The sequence below is a fragment of the Eimeria maxima genome, genomic scaffold (genome assembly GCF_000499605.1).
Source record: "Eimeria maxima Weybridge genomic scaffold, Emw_scaff724, whole genome shotgun sequence".
NCBI lineage: Eukaryota > Apicomplexa > Conoidasida > Eucoccidiorida > Eimeriidae > Eimeria > Eimeria maxima.
The window spans coordinates 1-17878 of NW_013566720.1; the positions used below are offsets into that span (position 1 = coordinate 1).

General features: G+C 52.9%; 1 protein-coding gene across 1 annotated transcript; it reads left to right on the forward strand.

Moving 5' to 3' along the window:
- Window positions 1-3924: 3924 nt before the first annotated feature.
- EMWEY_00041860 (cysteine repeat modular protein, putative) lies at window positions 3925-17360 on the forward strand (the record flags this gene model as incomplete). The annotated part of the gene is made up of 26 exons (XM_013482722.1): window positions 3925-4306; window positions 4551-4758; window positions 5045-5193; window positions 5718-6571; window positions 7122-7357; window positions 7531-7691; window positions 7881-8655; window positions 8831-8903; window positions 9073-9099; window positions 9359-9362; window positions 9634-10058; window positions 10247-10574; window positions 10777-10907; window positions 11188-11326; window positions 11475-11720; window positions 12164-12491; window positions 12650-12797; window positions 12939-13358; window positions 13515-13734; window positions 13919-14306; window positions 14446-14623; window positions 14776-15322; window positions 15505-15795; window positions 16007-16366; window positions 16577-16880; window positions 17096-17360. 26 exons carry the CDS (start codon window positions 3925-3927, stop codon window positions 17358-17360), a joined length of 7587 nt encoding a protein of 2528 aa, XP_013338176.1.
- Between the last annotated feature and the right edge of the window lie 518 nt (window positions 17361-17878).

The following is a 17878-nucleotide window of genomic DNA, read 5'->3' on the forward strand; positions in this document are numbered from 1 at the left end:
TATATATATTATATATATATATATATATACCTAGCCCCTGGGTGTTGATGTTCTCGGTTTCAAGCCCTGCGAAGAATAACTCCCTAATTCCTGGGTGTGTTTGAAGGGCAGACAGGCCCATACCCCGCCTACTGCTTTCTCCCCCTCGAACCATTGATATATCTTCACTTCATGAGATATTGATTGCCATTGTTCTCGTTGTTGTCGCTCCCGTGCGCCTCATCCGCATTTCGTTTTTGCCAGTATCGTCCTTACCAGACTTGCTAGGTTATCATGCATGTATATCAACATGTACGTGTTTACATACATATAAATACGCATCCCGGCTACCACCCAAAGAATACGTCCGACATATTTCGCCCCCTACAGGTGCGCTCTGAGGCCTGAGAAAGGTTTCTGCGTGCTCTGGGGTTTGCGTATTCCAGCCATAGGCCTACACTTCTTTATTTGGCGGCTTTGTTTCATCATATGTGCATCTGGATGAGCTGTTCCGGGAGACCCTTCGTCTGTATATTTCTTATGCGGATTTGGTGTAGCTGTATGTTTCTTTGCTGTGTATGATCCATTCATCTTGGTTCCCCCTTCGTTCCAAGTTCGATATCTAGGTAGGTGCAGTAAACTTGGTGTATTGTCTGCCTCCCCTTCCTCTGCTTCGTTAAAACGAACTCCACCAGAACTCCACCTTCTCCGGAATTTTTGGTTCGGTTGGGGCTAACCCGTATTTTGCCTGTTGATCTAGAGAGCTATAGGGGGTAAAGTGAACAAGAAAGAAACAAACGATTTCTGACGAAACAGACGAGTAAACGCGGATAAACGAACTTGGCAAGTGCGAGTTATTCCACTTGGTAGGAGGGTTTGGGAGTTGTATGTAGAGCGAATACTTTCAGCATTGTGCAATTCGGGCATAGTAATGGGCTGAATTGAAGAGCATGCAGGGAAAGTAGTAAAGGCACAAAAAGCGCTTGCCGCAGACAAATATCGATTGTGAAAAGAGCTGATAGGCTGTTGCAGAATCCGCCTTGTGCTCTCTGGCTTCTTTCGTTTTTAATGGTAGCTCATTAGACTGCTGCTATACGTACAGAGAATGCATTTGTCGGCGTGCTTCTTTGTTGCATGGAATGAACGGCCAGGTGAATTACTGTACAGATTATGGCCAGCAGCTTAGGTCTCCACTGCCTCTTGCAGGAAATGCCTGACGGGCTTCACGAAGAAGGTAGGCAAGCGGTGAAGCTGGCTGAAGGCCACGTATGCGGCGACGCTGCATTGGGTACCCGCATCGGCTTCGCTTGATCGGGTTGGGACGGCCGAAGATCCGGGTTTTGTCTAGTCGTATATAACATCCCACGGTGTCCAGCCGTCAGTTTTGTAGAAATTGGGGTCATATAAGTGGACGGTCAGACACTTTGTAGGGTGAATTAACTTGTTGCGTTTACGTAATTAGCGGTTGCCAACCTAGGCCCATTGCATCATTTAAACAGTCGCTCTTCTCCACCGCTCCTAGTTTTGGGAAACCCCCACAAATGGGTTGTTATCGGTCTCACCAGCTCTATTTCTATGCAGAAATGGCGAAACATCGCATACCCGAGCACTCCTGGAGACTTTACAGCCTCGGCTGTAGTACCTCCTCCTGCCGTTGCCTTCTGTCCAGACGACCGTCAATAGAAAAGCAATTTGTTCGACCCATTAAGATCTGATATAGGAGAGGTGACGAGAGCGCCACTTGACCCTCAAATGCTGGTGTTTAGCCCCAGACAAAGAGAACGTTGTTGGCCTCCGTACGCCACTCACTATCGACAGATAGGGGAATCTACGTCTCAGAACATGAGTATTCCGAACGTTGGAGCAGAAAGAGCGAGAGGGCAGCCGCCATCCATAATCAATTGGTAAAATACCACCTAAATTTTGCACTACGCCGCGGGTATGTAAGCCTGTAGTCTCTGCCGTTGTGCCTAGATGCTAGTGAGGCACTCTTGCGCAAGCGCACGATCATTGAAGCCCGCATGGATATTTGGTCTCCTGAGCACTCATTTTAACAATCTTATTTTGTGTGTCATCGTTGGAGGGCTGGAGAAAGTGCATGTAACTGGACTCGACAAGGCTCATAGGCGTTGGTCGCCTGCTCAGAACACAGCAAATCCTTATCATTATCATTTGTGCAAGAAAAGGGAAAGGCTGGCATTTTACAAGGATTTCGGGAGGATTGAAACATAACTGCCTGCATATGCGTATTTTTTAAAGCTCCCCTGGCATTACTCAGCTGGACAACAGGGCTCCCTGCTGTTGGGGTGCAGCGTGTTGCATACAGCTGCATTCCCTAAACCTTGTCGTATTACCATTTGAAAAGGCGGTTCTTCAATGTCATCGAGGGACTATTGTGAACCACAGTGGTGTTACAGTACTTGAGAGGAGAGTTTGTTGAAACTTCTTCCCCAGTCTCTAGGCACAATGAGCACAGCGGCGCCTACAGCTGCAGGGCACGAGACGGCCTGAGTGTAGTAGCAGCGCTCCTTGCTGCAACTCAAGACAGGGCAGCCACAGAAGCAAGCACAAACGAGCCTTTGCTGTATGCATGAGAGCCGTAGATCATTGCTGGAGACATGCTTGCGTACTGTTTGTCTCCTAGTGATGGGTACGAAATGTGTCCACTTCAGACGGAGTTGCCAACATCGGGCAGAGTACGCGACAAAAAACTTTTTGGATGTGTCCATGAATACCGTAGATATTTGTTGAGGAGTTATGCGTGAGTACCGTTCGTCTACTAGGGCCGGGTTAGGGTTCTTGGGAGAACTTCAAACGGACTTGCCACCGGACAGGCTATGCTACACCTACCACTGGATCAACGTAAGCGTGCGGTGGAAAGCATTGGAAAATGTAACGCTACACCATCTATGGTTCCCCTCTTCTCTGTAACACAACTTAAAATTCACTAGGAACCCATATTTCTACACAAGCAGTGAAACCGTATACTGAGTTGCAGGTTGTGGACCGCCTGGACAGGTGTACCTGTGCAAAACAGTTGCAAAGGCCACGTGTTTGGGGTGAGAGGGCGATGAATAAAATTGTTTTTTGCTTTGCTCCCCAAGTGAATGAAGTTTACTAATCCTGCATGGTTTTTGATGAGCCTCTTTCCTTGCAAGTTTTGCAAGAGCCCGTTTTCCCTGGGTTGTGTAGCCCACGACGAGAATCGTCAGCGGCTGCAGGAGCCAACGCGATCTGAGTGTCCTCAGGCATACCTTCGGGTCCAAAATGGAGAAGTAGTTGATTATTTTCCTTCTTTTCTCTTACTCTCTTTGTTGCGTCTTGTCAATATCTATTGAACAGACGCATGAGCTCAAAAGTGGTCATGCAGCTGCGATCACGTGTACGGCCTTTGCATGCGGTTTGGATCCTCGACAATAATTTTGTTTCATTTTGAGTCCCTTGAAACTGTGTCTTCACATGAAAGCCTGCTTTTTACTCGTCAGTGCAGCAGTGCGGGAAGCAGGGAACCTGAACAGAGTCGCTGCAGACCTTTCCACAGTCATCTAGCTCACGAGGACCTGCTGGTGTCCTGCCTTATCGGCGGCCCACCTCGTTCTGCCCGCTCACCCCCCAAAGTCGGAAGGGGAGCCGAGTATGGGCAAGACCGCAAACATGGAGTTTCGCCCTTCTTCCGCGCATTCCTGCACACGGCTCCAGCGCCACTGGCAGGTTTATGAACGCAAGCCGTAGGCAGCAATGTACGCTTCGGATGGCCAGCGGCTTTTCGCGTTTTCTCCTTGACGCTGCACTGCAGGTTTCCCTGCCAAGTACTGTTTTTACTTCAACTAACCCCATCACGGCTGCACCTCGCGCAGCCAACAACTGCTGTTGCCTATGTCGCTGTCCATATCGCTTTGCACAGCGAGTGCTTTAGACCCCTCTTGCCATAGGCGCCCATGGAGCATGAACCTTAAGAAGATGCCTTACGATGTCACATACTCAGGTGTGCCTTGCAGCAGGCGTGCGACGGCTGCGAATGCAGCACGGGACGCGGCGTCTGCTGCTACGGCGGCGGTTTCGTCGCCGGCTTCAACTTCTGCAGCGGAGGCAGCAGCTTCTATTCCTGACGGTGGAAGCGTATCACGTTGTAGCCATGAGCTAAAACATTCCGGCAGGCTGCTGTCATGGGGCTGCAAGCGTCACCTCATTGTCTATTTTTGCGTCGTAATCGGGATTATCCACAGCTTTTCACCTGGCTACGCAGAACAGCGTGGCCTTAGCGTTTTGTCTGCTGTTGAACCAAGCCCAAATGGCGGCGAATATGGTCGCAGGACAGCAGTTAAAGGTGGGACATTCAAGAATGCCGTCACCTGCTTCCGTTCGCGGTTATTCTGCCGTGTGTTTACCCCGGAGCTACTTTATCAAGTTTCCCGGGGCTTGTGCGAATAGCAGCTTGAGATGTGCTCAGCGATGAACCCAAGAGGCTACTCTTCTCTAGGTTTTTTGTTTGGATTGTGCAAGGTGTGGCTCATTCAAGCCTTGGATTCTTGTTAACGCAGAACCAATTGAGTTTTTGCGGTTGTTTGCAGATGCAGGAGATTCTGTCTCTTCTCTCTTCGAAATAATTGAAGAGCGCAAGAAGGCCTGGGCCCTGGCTACTGCGAAAGGGGAAGGAAAACCCCCAGGCATACACTGCGGTAGTGCGGTATACAGACAAATCAGTGCAGACGACACTGTCATAGTCAGCCCAGAGGAGGCTTTAAACTGCCGCAGTCTTTGCCGCGCCCTTTTGCACAAGTCAGTATACACCAACTCCCTCATTTCCACTCTATCTTTTGCACCGACCGTGGGGCCTGTGTTTACGCGGCCTTGCTCTGCATGCAGGGCGTTGAGTGTGGTGTGCAGCGATGCCCGGTAGCGGAGCTGGGATTGTGCTGAACAGGGGATACGGACTCACGTGCAGCTACTACTTGACCTTTTCTCGACTGTATGCTCACCGTTTGACTCTCACTGGTTGAGGGAACGCTTTACATGTTCCGAGCTGTGTTCGCCTTGCTGCTGGTGTTGCTGCTGCGTGCTGCAGACACGGAGGCACCTGCGAGGGGGCGTCGGACCCTTACACTTGCCTGATGGAGCATAGGTCTGAACGCTGGTTCCCTCATGTCTATAGGGAGCGCTGCGTGTTTACGCGGCCTTCGCTGCAACAGCCTGACTTCGAGGTCAGCGGCGGCAGTGAGGACTGCCTGCGCCGTGGGATGGCTGCCTGGCTCACCCTTCTCCGCCGAGGCGATGTCTCGTGGAACTCTTTCCTGGAAGAGGCTCCCTCCTCTTGCACATTTAGAAGTATCGGGCTTGAAAGTAGGCTAGCTGCATTGCGGCGTCTGACATTCCACCCGAACGACTAGGCTGAAGATCACTGCTGAGACCACGCTTTCAAGGAAGAGCAGCAGCAGCACCAGTAAACACAGCAACAGTAGCAGCAACAGGGGTAGTAGTAGCATTGTAGGAAACAGCATCTGCTGGATACGGCATGTGCGTATAGTGTAATTCTCTGAGGTAGTCCCAAGGCTAGTGGATGTGCTGTTTAGGCTAAGCTTAAGTGGACTGGAGTTCCCAGATGTTCGTTGCGGGGGAGTGCTCCTTCCTTGACCTTACGTCTGCCTCATCGAACGCACAGTGTCTTAAAGCTTTTGAGTCTTTTTGGGGACGGTTGTAAGGTTTGCGGACTCGATGTGTCGGTGGTTTGCACATTGCAGGTAGTCGAGCACCTGCACTTGTGCAGACGAGTTTCTCTGAGAGTTCGACACTGCACGCGTTGCGGCGGTCCCGTGCGGCGCGCTTTTACATCATTCACCGTTCGCTGGGTAGTGTTGAAGCCTCCATGGGGGAGCAGGCGGAGTCGGCAATTGTGCCAGGGGAGTTTTGGGAGGGCCTTGAGGCAGGGGAGAGGAGGGGCTGGGCCGTGACCCACACCTTCTATGCACCTGCAGACGAAAAGGAAGTGCTGCCACTCATACAACGCCTGACAGGGAGGTCCACAGGCCAGGCGATCTGCCTTTTCAGGGAGAAGCAGCGGCAGCAGGGCGGAAGGGCGGGGCGCTTTGGGATGGTGCCTGGACGCTCCTGCGCCGGCTCCATTGGCGTCTTGTACGTGCTGGCGGTGGAGACACGCCCGTCGCCTGCGTTTGACGGGGCCTCTCTGGGGTTTGACTTGTGCGTGGCTCACCGGGTATTCAAAGAAGATGTGATGACAGAGGATACAAAAGTGGAGGAGCTGCGGCTGCAAACTCGTGTGACCGTGGGTACACCCTGCGGGGTCGCGCAAGGTTTGGACAGGGGCCTCTGGGAGGTGGCGTTCTACGCTACGCGGTACCCTCAAGCGAGAGGTGTGGAGGGCTTCCCAACTGGAGGTGACTGCCCTTGGCGAGGGGCGGTGCAACTGGGGGAGAAGTGCTTTCTCAGGACGAAAGAACGACGAGACGGCACCGCAAGGAACAACTTCTTTTCGGCAAATGCGCACTGCAGAGACCTCGCAGAGGCAGTCGGTTTTGACCATGACGACGCCAGTCTTGCGGTTATCGACAGCGACACAGAACTCAAGCTTGTCGGAGTGAGTTGCTGCTTCCCCAACTCCAACTGTTGCTCTAGCTAATGTGCTGCTTGTGCTGCTTTATTGCTGTTGCCTAGTGAAAACAGGGAGGCGTTAGTTGGAATCCGGTGTAGGTGGGGCCACTGGCGAGTTTAAATTGCTGCACAAGCAGAGGGAGGAATGAGGGAACCCACGGCAATGGTGTTGTTGAAAGGCCCGTCGCTTTGTTTGAAATAGCGCAATCCAGGCCCCGGGCCTCGTTTGGCCTTCTTCAAGGGCCTATTCTCTGATTTAGGCTGGAGGCGCACATTTGGCTGTCGGCCTCAGGATCTGCTGCGTTAGCTGATTGCTTGCCAGACACAGACTTATGGTAGCGAGCTTCTGAGTGGCCATTGTTTCATTTTGTTGCAGTAAGATGGGGCACGCTTATGCAAGTGTATCGGCTGACTGCTGTCGGCTTGTCTAATGTAAAGTTGATCAGTCTAAAGGTGATCTTACGTGGGGCCCGCTCCATCTTTAACCCAAGAAGTGAAAACACAGCTTACGTGCGGATTCTCGGTTTTGAGTGCAGGAATTGGCTTCAGGAGGTGGTGAGTCCTGGCTGGGCTTGTTTCAGTCGGGGCAGTGTCCGTTGGTGGTTCCTGGAGTTGGGACTGCAAGCAGACGGAGAGAGGAAGATTGCCCTGAAGCTGCCTTGACTTCTCCCGACAAGCTCGGCAACCGCCTAAGTACCATCGTTGACGCCTGCCCACCTGCACGCAGCTGGCCCCCTTGGAAGCCGGTCCTGAACGCAAACCCGAGGCCCAAGTAAGATCAGCTGCTGTCTGCAGACCAGCACCAGCGGCGGTAGTTGCCATATTTTGAGTTGACCTGCGGCCTCGTGCCAGTTCTCTCACTGCAGGCTACTTCTCTGAAACAGATTGAGATGGAAACAATAGCAAATGAACTTTTGTTTTTTTGGTGCATGCAACCGTCTGCAGATGGGACCCTGTCTTCTGCGATGGACAGCCTCGATCACTGGATGGCCCAAACTTCGCGGACTGTGCGTCTGTTGCCCAACAAGGGACGGGGCCGCCCTGTTTGCGGGCGCGGAGTTGTGACGCCTCCCTCAGTGCTGTCTGCTCCCTGCGGCTCAGGACAGGTACATTGTCTCCATGGACAACAAACAGGTTGACTGTTCGGTGCAGCGCTTATCCCACACCCGGTCTCTTCGAGATGGCTTTTCTGCAGTAGTGTAATTGGCAGAAGAGTGAAGAGAATCTGACAGATTAGCTTCACTGGAGGAAAGGGGGCGATACAGATTCGGTTTGCACCCCTCCGTGTGTTTCAGGCCCTCGGATACTGTCTAAGGGGAACCGAGGAGCACGAGACCTGCCGGTGGTACTCTGCAGTGACGCCAAGGACTGCTGGCTGAGTCTGGAACTGCCGGCTGTGGACTGGTGGGGGGAGACAGTGGAGCGACGACCCCACAAAGAGCGTCCGTTTCCCCTGGGTTTCTTAGGGGTGATGCGGTTCTGCGGGTCTGGGGCCCTTCTTGCTGGTCCCTGGGCTCTGCAAACTCAAATCAACATTCGACAGGACAGCAGGATTCGAGAGCTTCCAGCTGGAGTGTACGAGATCTGCTACTGCTCGCCCGTGCGGGTTGGGGATACTGCTGTTTCCTGTGTTGAGGGGAAGGAGTTTAGATTTTTGCGTGCGCTGCTGCAACTTAGCAGCGGCAACCGCCGCCGCAGTGCTTTTCCCTCAAACAGGGAAGGAACCACGATGAATTCTACTCTGGCTCTCCCCTCCATATCCTTGAGGCCGCTTGCCGGGGCAGCAGCAGCAGCGACGTCGGATGTATGGCTGGAGGCGACCACAAACGAGATTGGCCCCGAGTTTGTTTTCTGTAGAGTGGGGACGCAAAGACGTACCGATAGCTCCTGCCGCTTTACCCTACGAAGTGCCGCAGCCACAGAGAGGCCTGTTGCCTTGTCCATTGCCCCGGTTGCACAAGAGACAGGAGACAGTGCAGGCCTGTGCACGCAGCCAGGGATCACCATGGCGGTGTCGGTTAAAGGGGAGGCAGAGGTCGAGTTGCCTTCGTTCCTCCCCACCAGCCTGAAGTACGCAATCTGCGGGAACGGATCCCTTTTAGGGACTCTCATAACCTCAGGTGAGCTCACTTTGTCCCCTTCCACCGCCGCAGCAGCCAACTCGGGGGTCAGTTTAAACTCACTTGTGCCGCAAAGCTGTATGCGTATGCGTGTTGGTGCTCTGTGCTGTTGGTGCTGGCTTCAGCGAGGGTTGCACGTGGGCTCGTCGCGTTGCCTGGTGGGTTGACATCCCTTCGGACGTCTCATTATCTGATCCAGTAATGGGCTAAAATGAAGCGCAGATGAGGCGCACGACAGCACATGAAGTTGCCAATTAAGTAACACCACTATATGGCGGTACATTCGCCCCTTTGTGTGTGCCTTCTGTCCTCCATCCCATTTATTCTTCCCTTGACGTTCCGTTGTTGTGCCCTGTGCTTTCTGCAGAAGGCGTTAGTAGCTTCGCCCAAACAAGTGAGTCATACATCCAAGGACAGGTCGAGCCCCTGTCTCTGCGGCTGCTGCTGAGACGCGCAGCGCCTCGACGCGGGGAGATGTGGGTACATACCGGGGATGCTAGCTCCGGTTCACCTCAGTCTCCTAAACCACCCACTTTGCCCAGCCCTTGCAGCCCCACCTGGGTGTCTCAGGCTCCCCGTGTCGACTCTACAGTGACTCAGTCTTCATATGTGGAAGCTTTTTGTGTGCCTTTGTCTGTTTGCGTTTTTCAAAGGTTGGTGGGACGTCGGGCTGAAACGTGAGGCTTAGTACACCCATTAGGTGCCACTGGTTTAGCCTTCCAGCAGAAGAGGTTTCCTAGAGATTGGTTCCCGCTGGGCCCCCTATTAACATTCAGTGCAACAACTATAGAATAAGCCGTACCCCTGCCACGTCAGTCACTCAGTCGTTTAAGGAAGATGCACGCTGGCAGCTGATAACGGTTCGTCCGTGTAAGTCTCCTGCGCATATTTGTACATACACATACGGTGCGGTGTTGGCGCTTGACAGAGGTGACTGTGAATTTTCCCGACGAGAGGATAAACAATGCTTTCTTAGATGTGGCTGTGGAGGGCTTCACCTCGAGTGACTTAACAGAGGACGTGGTGTTGGCGGTGGTCGAAGCAGAGAGCGTGAGAGACAGGGTTTGCAGCATGCGGCTCACCATGACCACGGAGATTGATGGTGGCACCTATTCCGGCAAGTTCGACGAGGAGCAGCAGCTGCTGATATTCACAATTCCTGCTCCCACAGTCCGCTCTAAACTCTGTCTCCTCTACACCGTCAGCGAATACTTCACTGATGTTCTTAGCCTGGGACAAGCCCCCCTGCCCACGCGGCCTGAAAGGATCTCCGCTGGGGAGGGCCGCTGCTCGTTGGCCCCTAAGGGAGACTGCGTCATTGGCCTCTACCCGGACTCAACTACTGTTAACGGGGTACGCGCAAACGTTTTGTTGATGCTGCCTCAGGGGGGATTTCAGCTGGAGGCCTGAGGGCATTGCTACAGGCGATTCCGCACGGTTAAACGAACTCAGGAAGGATGAGATGAGATGCCAGTTCATACCCTTGCCTGCACTCAAGTGTGACTAGATTCATGTACATGCTAGTGGTTCTGGTGCTTCAGGCAGCTTTTTACCCGAACACCTTGGCTGTGAAGCTGCTCAAGGGCAAAGTGGAGTGCCCTCTTGATCCTTCAGATCCCGCATTTGAAGCCTTCGCGGGGGATGCGCAGGACAGCAAGGCTTTGGTAGACGCTGGCGCTGTCTCGATGACTTTGACGCATGCAGACTCTCTCAAGCTAATTTTTTCCGTGGCACCAGAACTGAAACGATGGGTTGCCAACGCCGAAATTGCCACCATCTGCATGACTCAAGAGGGACTGAAAAATCCAACACAGAAATGCTGGGAGAGTGGGCGATGCACTGAGCGTCTTGGCTACATGCGGTGGACAGGTAAGCGTGCCTCAGCAGAGGGAAGTGCAGCAGTAGAGCTGCATTGCATGCTGGCTTCCGGCTGGGTTGAGGGGCTGCACGTGTGCAGGTTGTGTGTGTTGTTGCTGGGAAACTTCGGTCGATCGTGCGTGGCGCGAATGACCCCTGTGGGTGAACCCGAATGATCAGGGCCTCCAACTGAGGCTGATTTGCACTGCTACAGGTCCAACGTCGGGTTATGAACAGTTCTTCCTGTGCCAACAAGGACAAACATGCAGTATCGAGATCCGCGGGATAAACATGAACTTTCTCAGCATGCACTACAGTCGTCTAGCTGCACTTGACACTTGTGGGGTGAGCGGCTGTCTCATTGATGGACCTGAGCAGCCTCAATACTAACACTGGAGAGCGAAAAACCTTCCCCATCTGTGGCGCCTAGTGCCTAGGTTCTCCGTAAACGGGGCTTCGCTGTTTGTGTTACCTCATGTAGACCTGCTTGCCAAAGAAGCCGGCAGCGGTAAACGGTCGGTGCTCGCATGGGTGCAGGCACATACAGCTGCAGTTGCATCTCCCCAAGCATGAATTGTACTCATTCATCTGCATCTGCATCTGCTCTGGGTGCTCGTCTATTCAGAAAGTCTCAGGGGAAGGGAGCCTGCCTCTTTCCGGTGACTTTGGGGGCGTTGACTTGTCTTTGCCTTCGGATCACTCCAGCTTTTTGCAGATCTCCACCGCAGGCATGCATGCTCAGGAGGTTACGGACTTGGCTGGTGGTGAGTACCACGGTGTGCGTGCAGGCAATGCTGCCTTGCATTGGAAACTCTATCGGGGGGGCGTGAGGGGTGCACCTGGAGATCTCGCCGTTTTTCTTGTCGCGACAGCATAGATAGTGCTTGCTGGGGAGTTAATGTGCACCTTCAGGGTCTGCCTCCGTGGAGGCCCTGCAGGAGCCCGTTGGAGAGCAATTTTCGAGCATCGCATTTCTGGAAGCGAGGAGCTCTCCTGCTCGGCACACTTCGACTGCACTTCGCTTCGAGATGAACACGACCATCAGCCGGGGGAGCCTGGAGCTGTGCTGGAACCCTTCAGTGGGCTCCGTGCACAACCTGCTGGACCACACCGTCTCAGTAGGCCTTGTTATCTTCCTCCCCAGGCCCTCCTTACAATGTGAGGCAGAAACACTGTGCTAGATGTGTTCTTCCCTATTCTTGCCTTCTTAGTGGTCCTAGCAGGTGCCACCGTGCTCTCATGCTTGCCAGAATACGGGAACAGTTACTTATACAGCAGTACACTTTAGGAGAGAGACGTGGACAGAGAAGAAAGGGAATGGACACACAGCAGAAAAGATATGAGAGGACGGGATCCTAATCACATACAATTGGTTGCACTTACGGACTGACAGAAGCAGAAAACTGGGTCGTTCGTAAGGCCCCTGGGTGCACAAAGTTTTATTCAGGAGCACACGCTAAACGTTATCACTCAATAATATAAGCGTTTCGGCATTGCATGCCTGGTGTCTTAAATACCCCTTACCAAGGAACCGTGGTGACCGTGGTGATGCATGCGGATGCGTGAATACTTTGCATGCTGTGCTTGCCTGTTCGCTGCAGCTGTGAAGCTACCTCCAGGGTTGTTTGAACACTCACCCAAAGCCGTGACGCTTGATGTTTCAGCTAAGCTGGATCCATTCTTGTTTTTGGGGTCCACCAAAATCTACTTTAAGAGGGCCCCCACGGAGAAGAACGTGGATTCCTGCAACTTCTCATCGGACGCGGAGGGAGGAACGATTACGGCCTCCATGTCGATATCGGGGGCCACGGAAACAGATGATGGGCGTAGCTTAGGCACTGTTGTTGCTTCAGTCCAACATGAAGCTTCCTCTGTTTGCTGGACCCAGTTCCTCACACCGTCCAGCTTCACAACCGATATTGCGTATTCGTAAGTTCAACGGATGTCGCAACAGCCAGGTGCACATGCAGTATTGTCGCGCTGCTTATTAGCGTGGTCTAACCGAGACTCAAGGGATCCATTAACACTGCATTAATAATCTTGCATCCTAAATCCTGAGAGCTGAGGCATGCTTGTAACTCTCTCAGGACCTACCTTGGGAGGCTCCCAGGATTCGAGGTACCCTCCAGTAATCTTGAAGCCATATGCGGCGTCGACGCAGCTTTCAGCTGCACGGCGACCGGAACACTAAACACCAGCGCAGCATTAGACGCGAAGGGTCAAGTTCTGCAAAATGTAAGCCAGCCGTTCGCTGTATCCTGGCTGTTGTGATCTACTTGGAGACTGTTCGTAGCCTGCATCAAATGCAGTGAATGCGGAAACGGCTACCTCCTGGTAGTATGCAAAGATGCCCTCTGAGTTTGGTGTGTATCTCAGCTCCTTTTGATCCCTCCAAATGTGAGCGTGGCAGCGGTTCCCCAGGATGCGTGTCCTTTGAGGCCTGAGGAGATCAGCTTTAGCACTCCCTCAGACGAAAAGGGGCTTACCTCGGAAAAGGTAGTAAGCAGCTTCGTTTCAAATACGGTGACTATTACACTTGACCGGACTTCCAGTCTTCTTGGGCAGCGCGGGTCTGCAGCTCTGTGCATAGTAGACGACGACTGTACAAACCCCGAATCTAAGCCTTGTGTGAAGCAGCTGGGGAGTGCCAAGTGGATCGGGCCTGCTCGGTCATCCTTCACGGAGCACCTGTGCGAGAAGTTGGAGGCTGGGCGCTGCCGACTCACCATATCAGGCTTCGAAATGGCTTCTTTGGATTATAGCATGCCCCGTTTGGCGCTTTCCACTAGCTGCAGCGTGCGTTCCTGTACAAAACGAGCAATCGGAACCCTTATGGCGTGCACAAGGTCGCAAAGGTTTATTTGCTGCAAGCGTGCATGCCTCACAAGAGGCAGCACAACTTCCGGAGCAAGTTTTTCTTTTCTCTGTGGTTGTATCCGGATGAATTTGCAGGATGCCAACACTACCCCGTGGATTGTTGCTGAGAACATTGGTGCAGAGGAAGGATCCGCAACTTTCCTAGTTCCTGCCACGGTGGGCTGGGGATACCAGTTGTGCTGGAATACTCAGGCTTCTCCTGGTTCCCCTGTGGATGCCGACTCCACCTCATTCAGGGAACAGTTTGACATCGCATTGTCCAGCATCTCCTTTCTGCCTCTACCAGTTGTGAGAGGTGCGGGCAGCAGTAGGCCCCAACATGTAAAACGTGCAGGGTCTATACCGGATTTCATACATTCTACACGATATTGCGAGGCTAACACGAGCTGTGTGTTGAGTCGAAGCTCTGCATTTAGAAGTGCCGTCATGTTTGCGTAATCTTAGTGGAGGGTTTCTGAAATCTTTTGCCTTTGTCGCAGCGCGCACGGTTTCTAGGAAGTCCCCATATTCCGCGAGTGTGGTTATTCAAGTAAGCGCTTTGTTGGACGCGACAATGGTCGAGGCGTTCGGTGGACGGGTTCCAAAGCAAGGTCTGTGGTGCAGCATAAGCGTTGAAGCCTTTACGGATGGCTCCAACTGTAGCAGCAGCAGCAAGCCCGTGACCCTGAGCCAGACACAAGAAGCGACGTTCGAGAAGGTGGTGATTCACAACCGTCAGGAGGGCTCATCTGAGGAAACAGGAGCCGATGGAACGGAAGCAACAGTGGCCATAATGTCCTTCGAGATACAGGCTGATATAGAACCGAATACCTTCTGCTGGACAACGGTGGTTGTTGGAGAGAATTCCATACCCATCAGGAAAACCTGGTGAGGTGGCCGCAGACTCATTGCTGGACCACCGCAGACCAAATATGTTTTGTTGTGCTTCATGAGTATACTCTGCACCCTGACTCGTCCGTTCACGCTTCACTCTGTGAACTTGCGTTTTGCTCCGCATTCCACGCAGGACACCCCTTGTAAGCGTCTCTGGGCCTGTCGCTGGACGGCTTGGAGGCTCCGTATCAACTACTGCCCTTGCCTTAGGCTTTGTCCCGTGCATGTCGGCGACTACAGATTCGTCTGCCTGTATCTTCAGCGTGACAGCTGAGTCACCAAAAGACCCGGCCTTGTTTCCCTTCAATGAGGTCAGTGCGTAAACAAAAGCCAGAGCTTGGCATAGGGCAGTAGACGCCTAGCGGACGCCCCCCGATTTCGCTTCTTTCCGTCTGTCTTATTTAAGCTGGACTTGCACTTTTGCCTTGTACAGTATGGATCTCTGCTGTCAATGCTGTTGCAGCCCTGGATCCTTCCAGAGCAGAGCAGTGTGTTCTTGCTCCCTGGGGAGGTTGAGTGCCCGAACGAAGACAGCTCTCTCTTTGAGAGTGTTGTGGGATTAGATGTCTCCGAGTCGAATTTTAGCTCGCCGTTGCGTCTTCCAGTTGAGCCACTACCTGACGGTGAGGTGGTGGAGTACGCGACATACAGCTTTGCCTCTGGGAGAGCTTGGCTATCTGAGAACGGCTCCGCCACAATATGCTGGAGGGATGATGGCACTCGCATTTCGACCAAACTAGGTCGAGCGCTGTGGCTAGGACCGCTTTATTCGCGGAAACCCCTACAGATGCATTGCTCTCATGGCGGTGGTTGCCCAATAACTGTTCAAGGGAAGAACCTGACGAAGCTAGACCACTCCATCAGTAGGCTGGCTATTCTGACTAAATGCGGAGAGGCCAAGGGCCTCGGGACTGCGCAACTTCGATCGGCAACGGTTGGGGATTCTAGCTTCCTCATCTTGGGCTCTCACACCTCTAGGGGACTTCTGACAGAGGAAGACACGGAGCCCGGTATGGCTTTACTCAATGTGCACGGGTCTGTACATTTATTGGTCCCGTTGAATCATTTGAACGTTAGAGAGTGGAGAAGTGCAGGGAGGAGTAACTGTTCACCTTTGTAGTTGTGGGTCTCGTGGTGATCAAGGCAGGTGCCAATTTGTAGTCGGGTTGTGTGCTTGGATCTTCTCTCTCAGTCCATTTCTGGGCACTCCCTGGCAACGTCTTCCGCACGCGCTGTAAGCAGGGTACGGTTCCCGTGTTTGTGGAGGCCAAGTGGGTGGATACTCGGGGAATCTGCGGGGATGTGGATTTGACGGATTTGTTGAACGTCCAATGCAAAGGCAAGAGGACTTGTTTCTTCGTGCCCGTGGGCTATGGGTCTTTCGAATCCACTGGAGGCACCAGTACAACAGTCCAGGTGACTGTGCCGGACACCTGTGATGAAAGGAGAGCAAGGAAGCTTTTGGGCACGTATCGCTGCACCGGTACGTATCCTGCCAAATATGCCAGCTGATGGTTACTTGCTTAGCTGCTTTCATGGGAAGCGGCCTCTCCGTACTTCTCGAAGTGTTGCACCTAGCTATGTGCACTCCCGTGTGGTGCTGCGCAAGCGGCACTTCACGTGGAGCTAGTGTAGAAGCGCTTGCCTTACCTGTGGAGATGCTTGCAATTTCTTTCGTGTGGCTGTTGGTTCAGATTCAAGAACTGCTGTAACAGGCGTAGAGAACGGTGCCTTAGCGAACGAAAGTATGGTGATGGTTGAGCTGTCCACTAAAGTTAGAGTAAGGAACAGAACAGTTGGTGGTATACAAGGACGGGAAGTAGGACCAGGAAACGAGCCTTCCAATGCTAACGGCTCTACCTACAATGAAAACAGCCCTATCTCCAATGAAAACAATTCTGTCTCTGATGAAAGCATTTCTTTCTGGGCTCCCCAGGGATCTCCAGGACTTTATCAGATTTGCTGGAACCCTCAAATCGCTCCTAACAATGACCCTTCCGCATACTCTGAGTACCTAGGCGTCATCGAGGTCTTGCCCGTACTCTCCATTGTCGGTGAGCCTTCCCCCTACTAATGCAGCTCTGAGATAAGTATGCGTAGACAGGGAAACGTTGACGGTACACTTGTCAGCATTGAGGAAGGTTGCATGGCTTACATGGGGCGAGACTTCCTAGAGGCTGGCTGAGCGTGTGTTGTTTCGGAGGCCTCATTCCCGGTTAGAAGGGTAGCTGCTCTCGTGTGTTGGTATGTGGTCGTCTCCTTAGATGAAGCAGTCGTCTGCGCGGGCACGGAGCTTACCAGTTGCACCTTTCAGGTGACTGTGGGCGCTCGAGAAAGCATGGAAGATAACCGGTCGATGGCTTTGCTGATCGAAGATCAAGATGGAACTGCCACTTGCCAGACGCCTACTGAGGAGCAGCTACGGGCGGCTGCTATTATGCCTCACCAGTCAGCGTGGAATGAAGGGAACTCTCTAACTGAGTTGACGTATTCTACGGAGTTACCAACTGATAGCCGGAAGCTGTGCATTGTGGCTATAGACACTAGTCTGGCGATCTTCGGTACACCGTAAGTCAAACATTTCCTTATGTGGAATGTTTTCCCGGTACTAGTACTGCGAGAAGCTTCTACCGCCTTCGTAGCAACACTTCAGCCCCGGAGGTGCTGGCCTCACGCCAGAGAGGTCAACTGCTGCTGCCGCAGCTGATACAGGACCTGCAGGAGTCAAAGTTGCACTAAAACGAAGATAAGCTTCTTCTGTGATCTGTCACGTTGATCTTTAGGCAGTATGTGGGCAACACTCCAGGATCTTCCGCTCCTGCAGAGCTTCTTGGTGGGGAGGAGGTTTGCTCAAATGGTGACAAGGAGCCGTGTGAAGTTAAACTTGTTCCTGAAAACGTCTCCAAGTATTACATTCTTGACAACCGCACTCCTGAGGAGGACGAAACTAGCCCTTCATTCGATGCGTTCCCCAACTTGGTGGGTCCTTCAGTTCGCAAGATTCTGCTTTGTCACGATGAATTAATGAATGCTAAGCATAATTACTGATGTTGGTCTCCGGTTCTTAATGAGCGCTGGTAGCAGTTGCTGTGATAATCACGAGGGCGATGCGTCTCGGTGCTTGGCGGGTCACCCCGCGCTCCTAACTGAATGTTGCTGCGCACACACCTCAGAAGCCACACCTCGAGCAAGGTTCAAGCGTGTATGCACTACAAGGCAATGTCGTCTGTCCTGAGAGCGCGTCGGATCAAATGTATTTGGACGCAACTACAGCCCCCGTCGACGGTATATCGAAGTTAACGTTGGCATCCTCGGACATCGATGGTCTAACGTTCCGCTTGACAGATGAGCAGAAAACGTGGCTTACCTCTTCGAGTGGTGTGACCCTATGCTGGGCACTGCCATCGTGCTCTGAAGACCCTCTAAAGAACGGGTCCAGGCCGTGCACAAAGAGACTTGGAACACTGGCATGGGCGGGTAAGCCATCCGAAATTTGTAGAAGTTGATTATCCTCCATTCCGTCCCCCCGGCGCCTGCCGGCTTCCCCCCCCTCCCCCTTTCCCTCC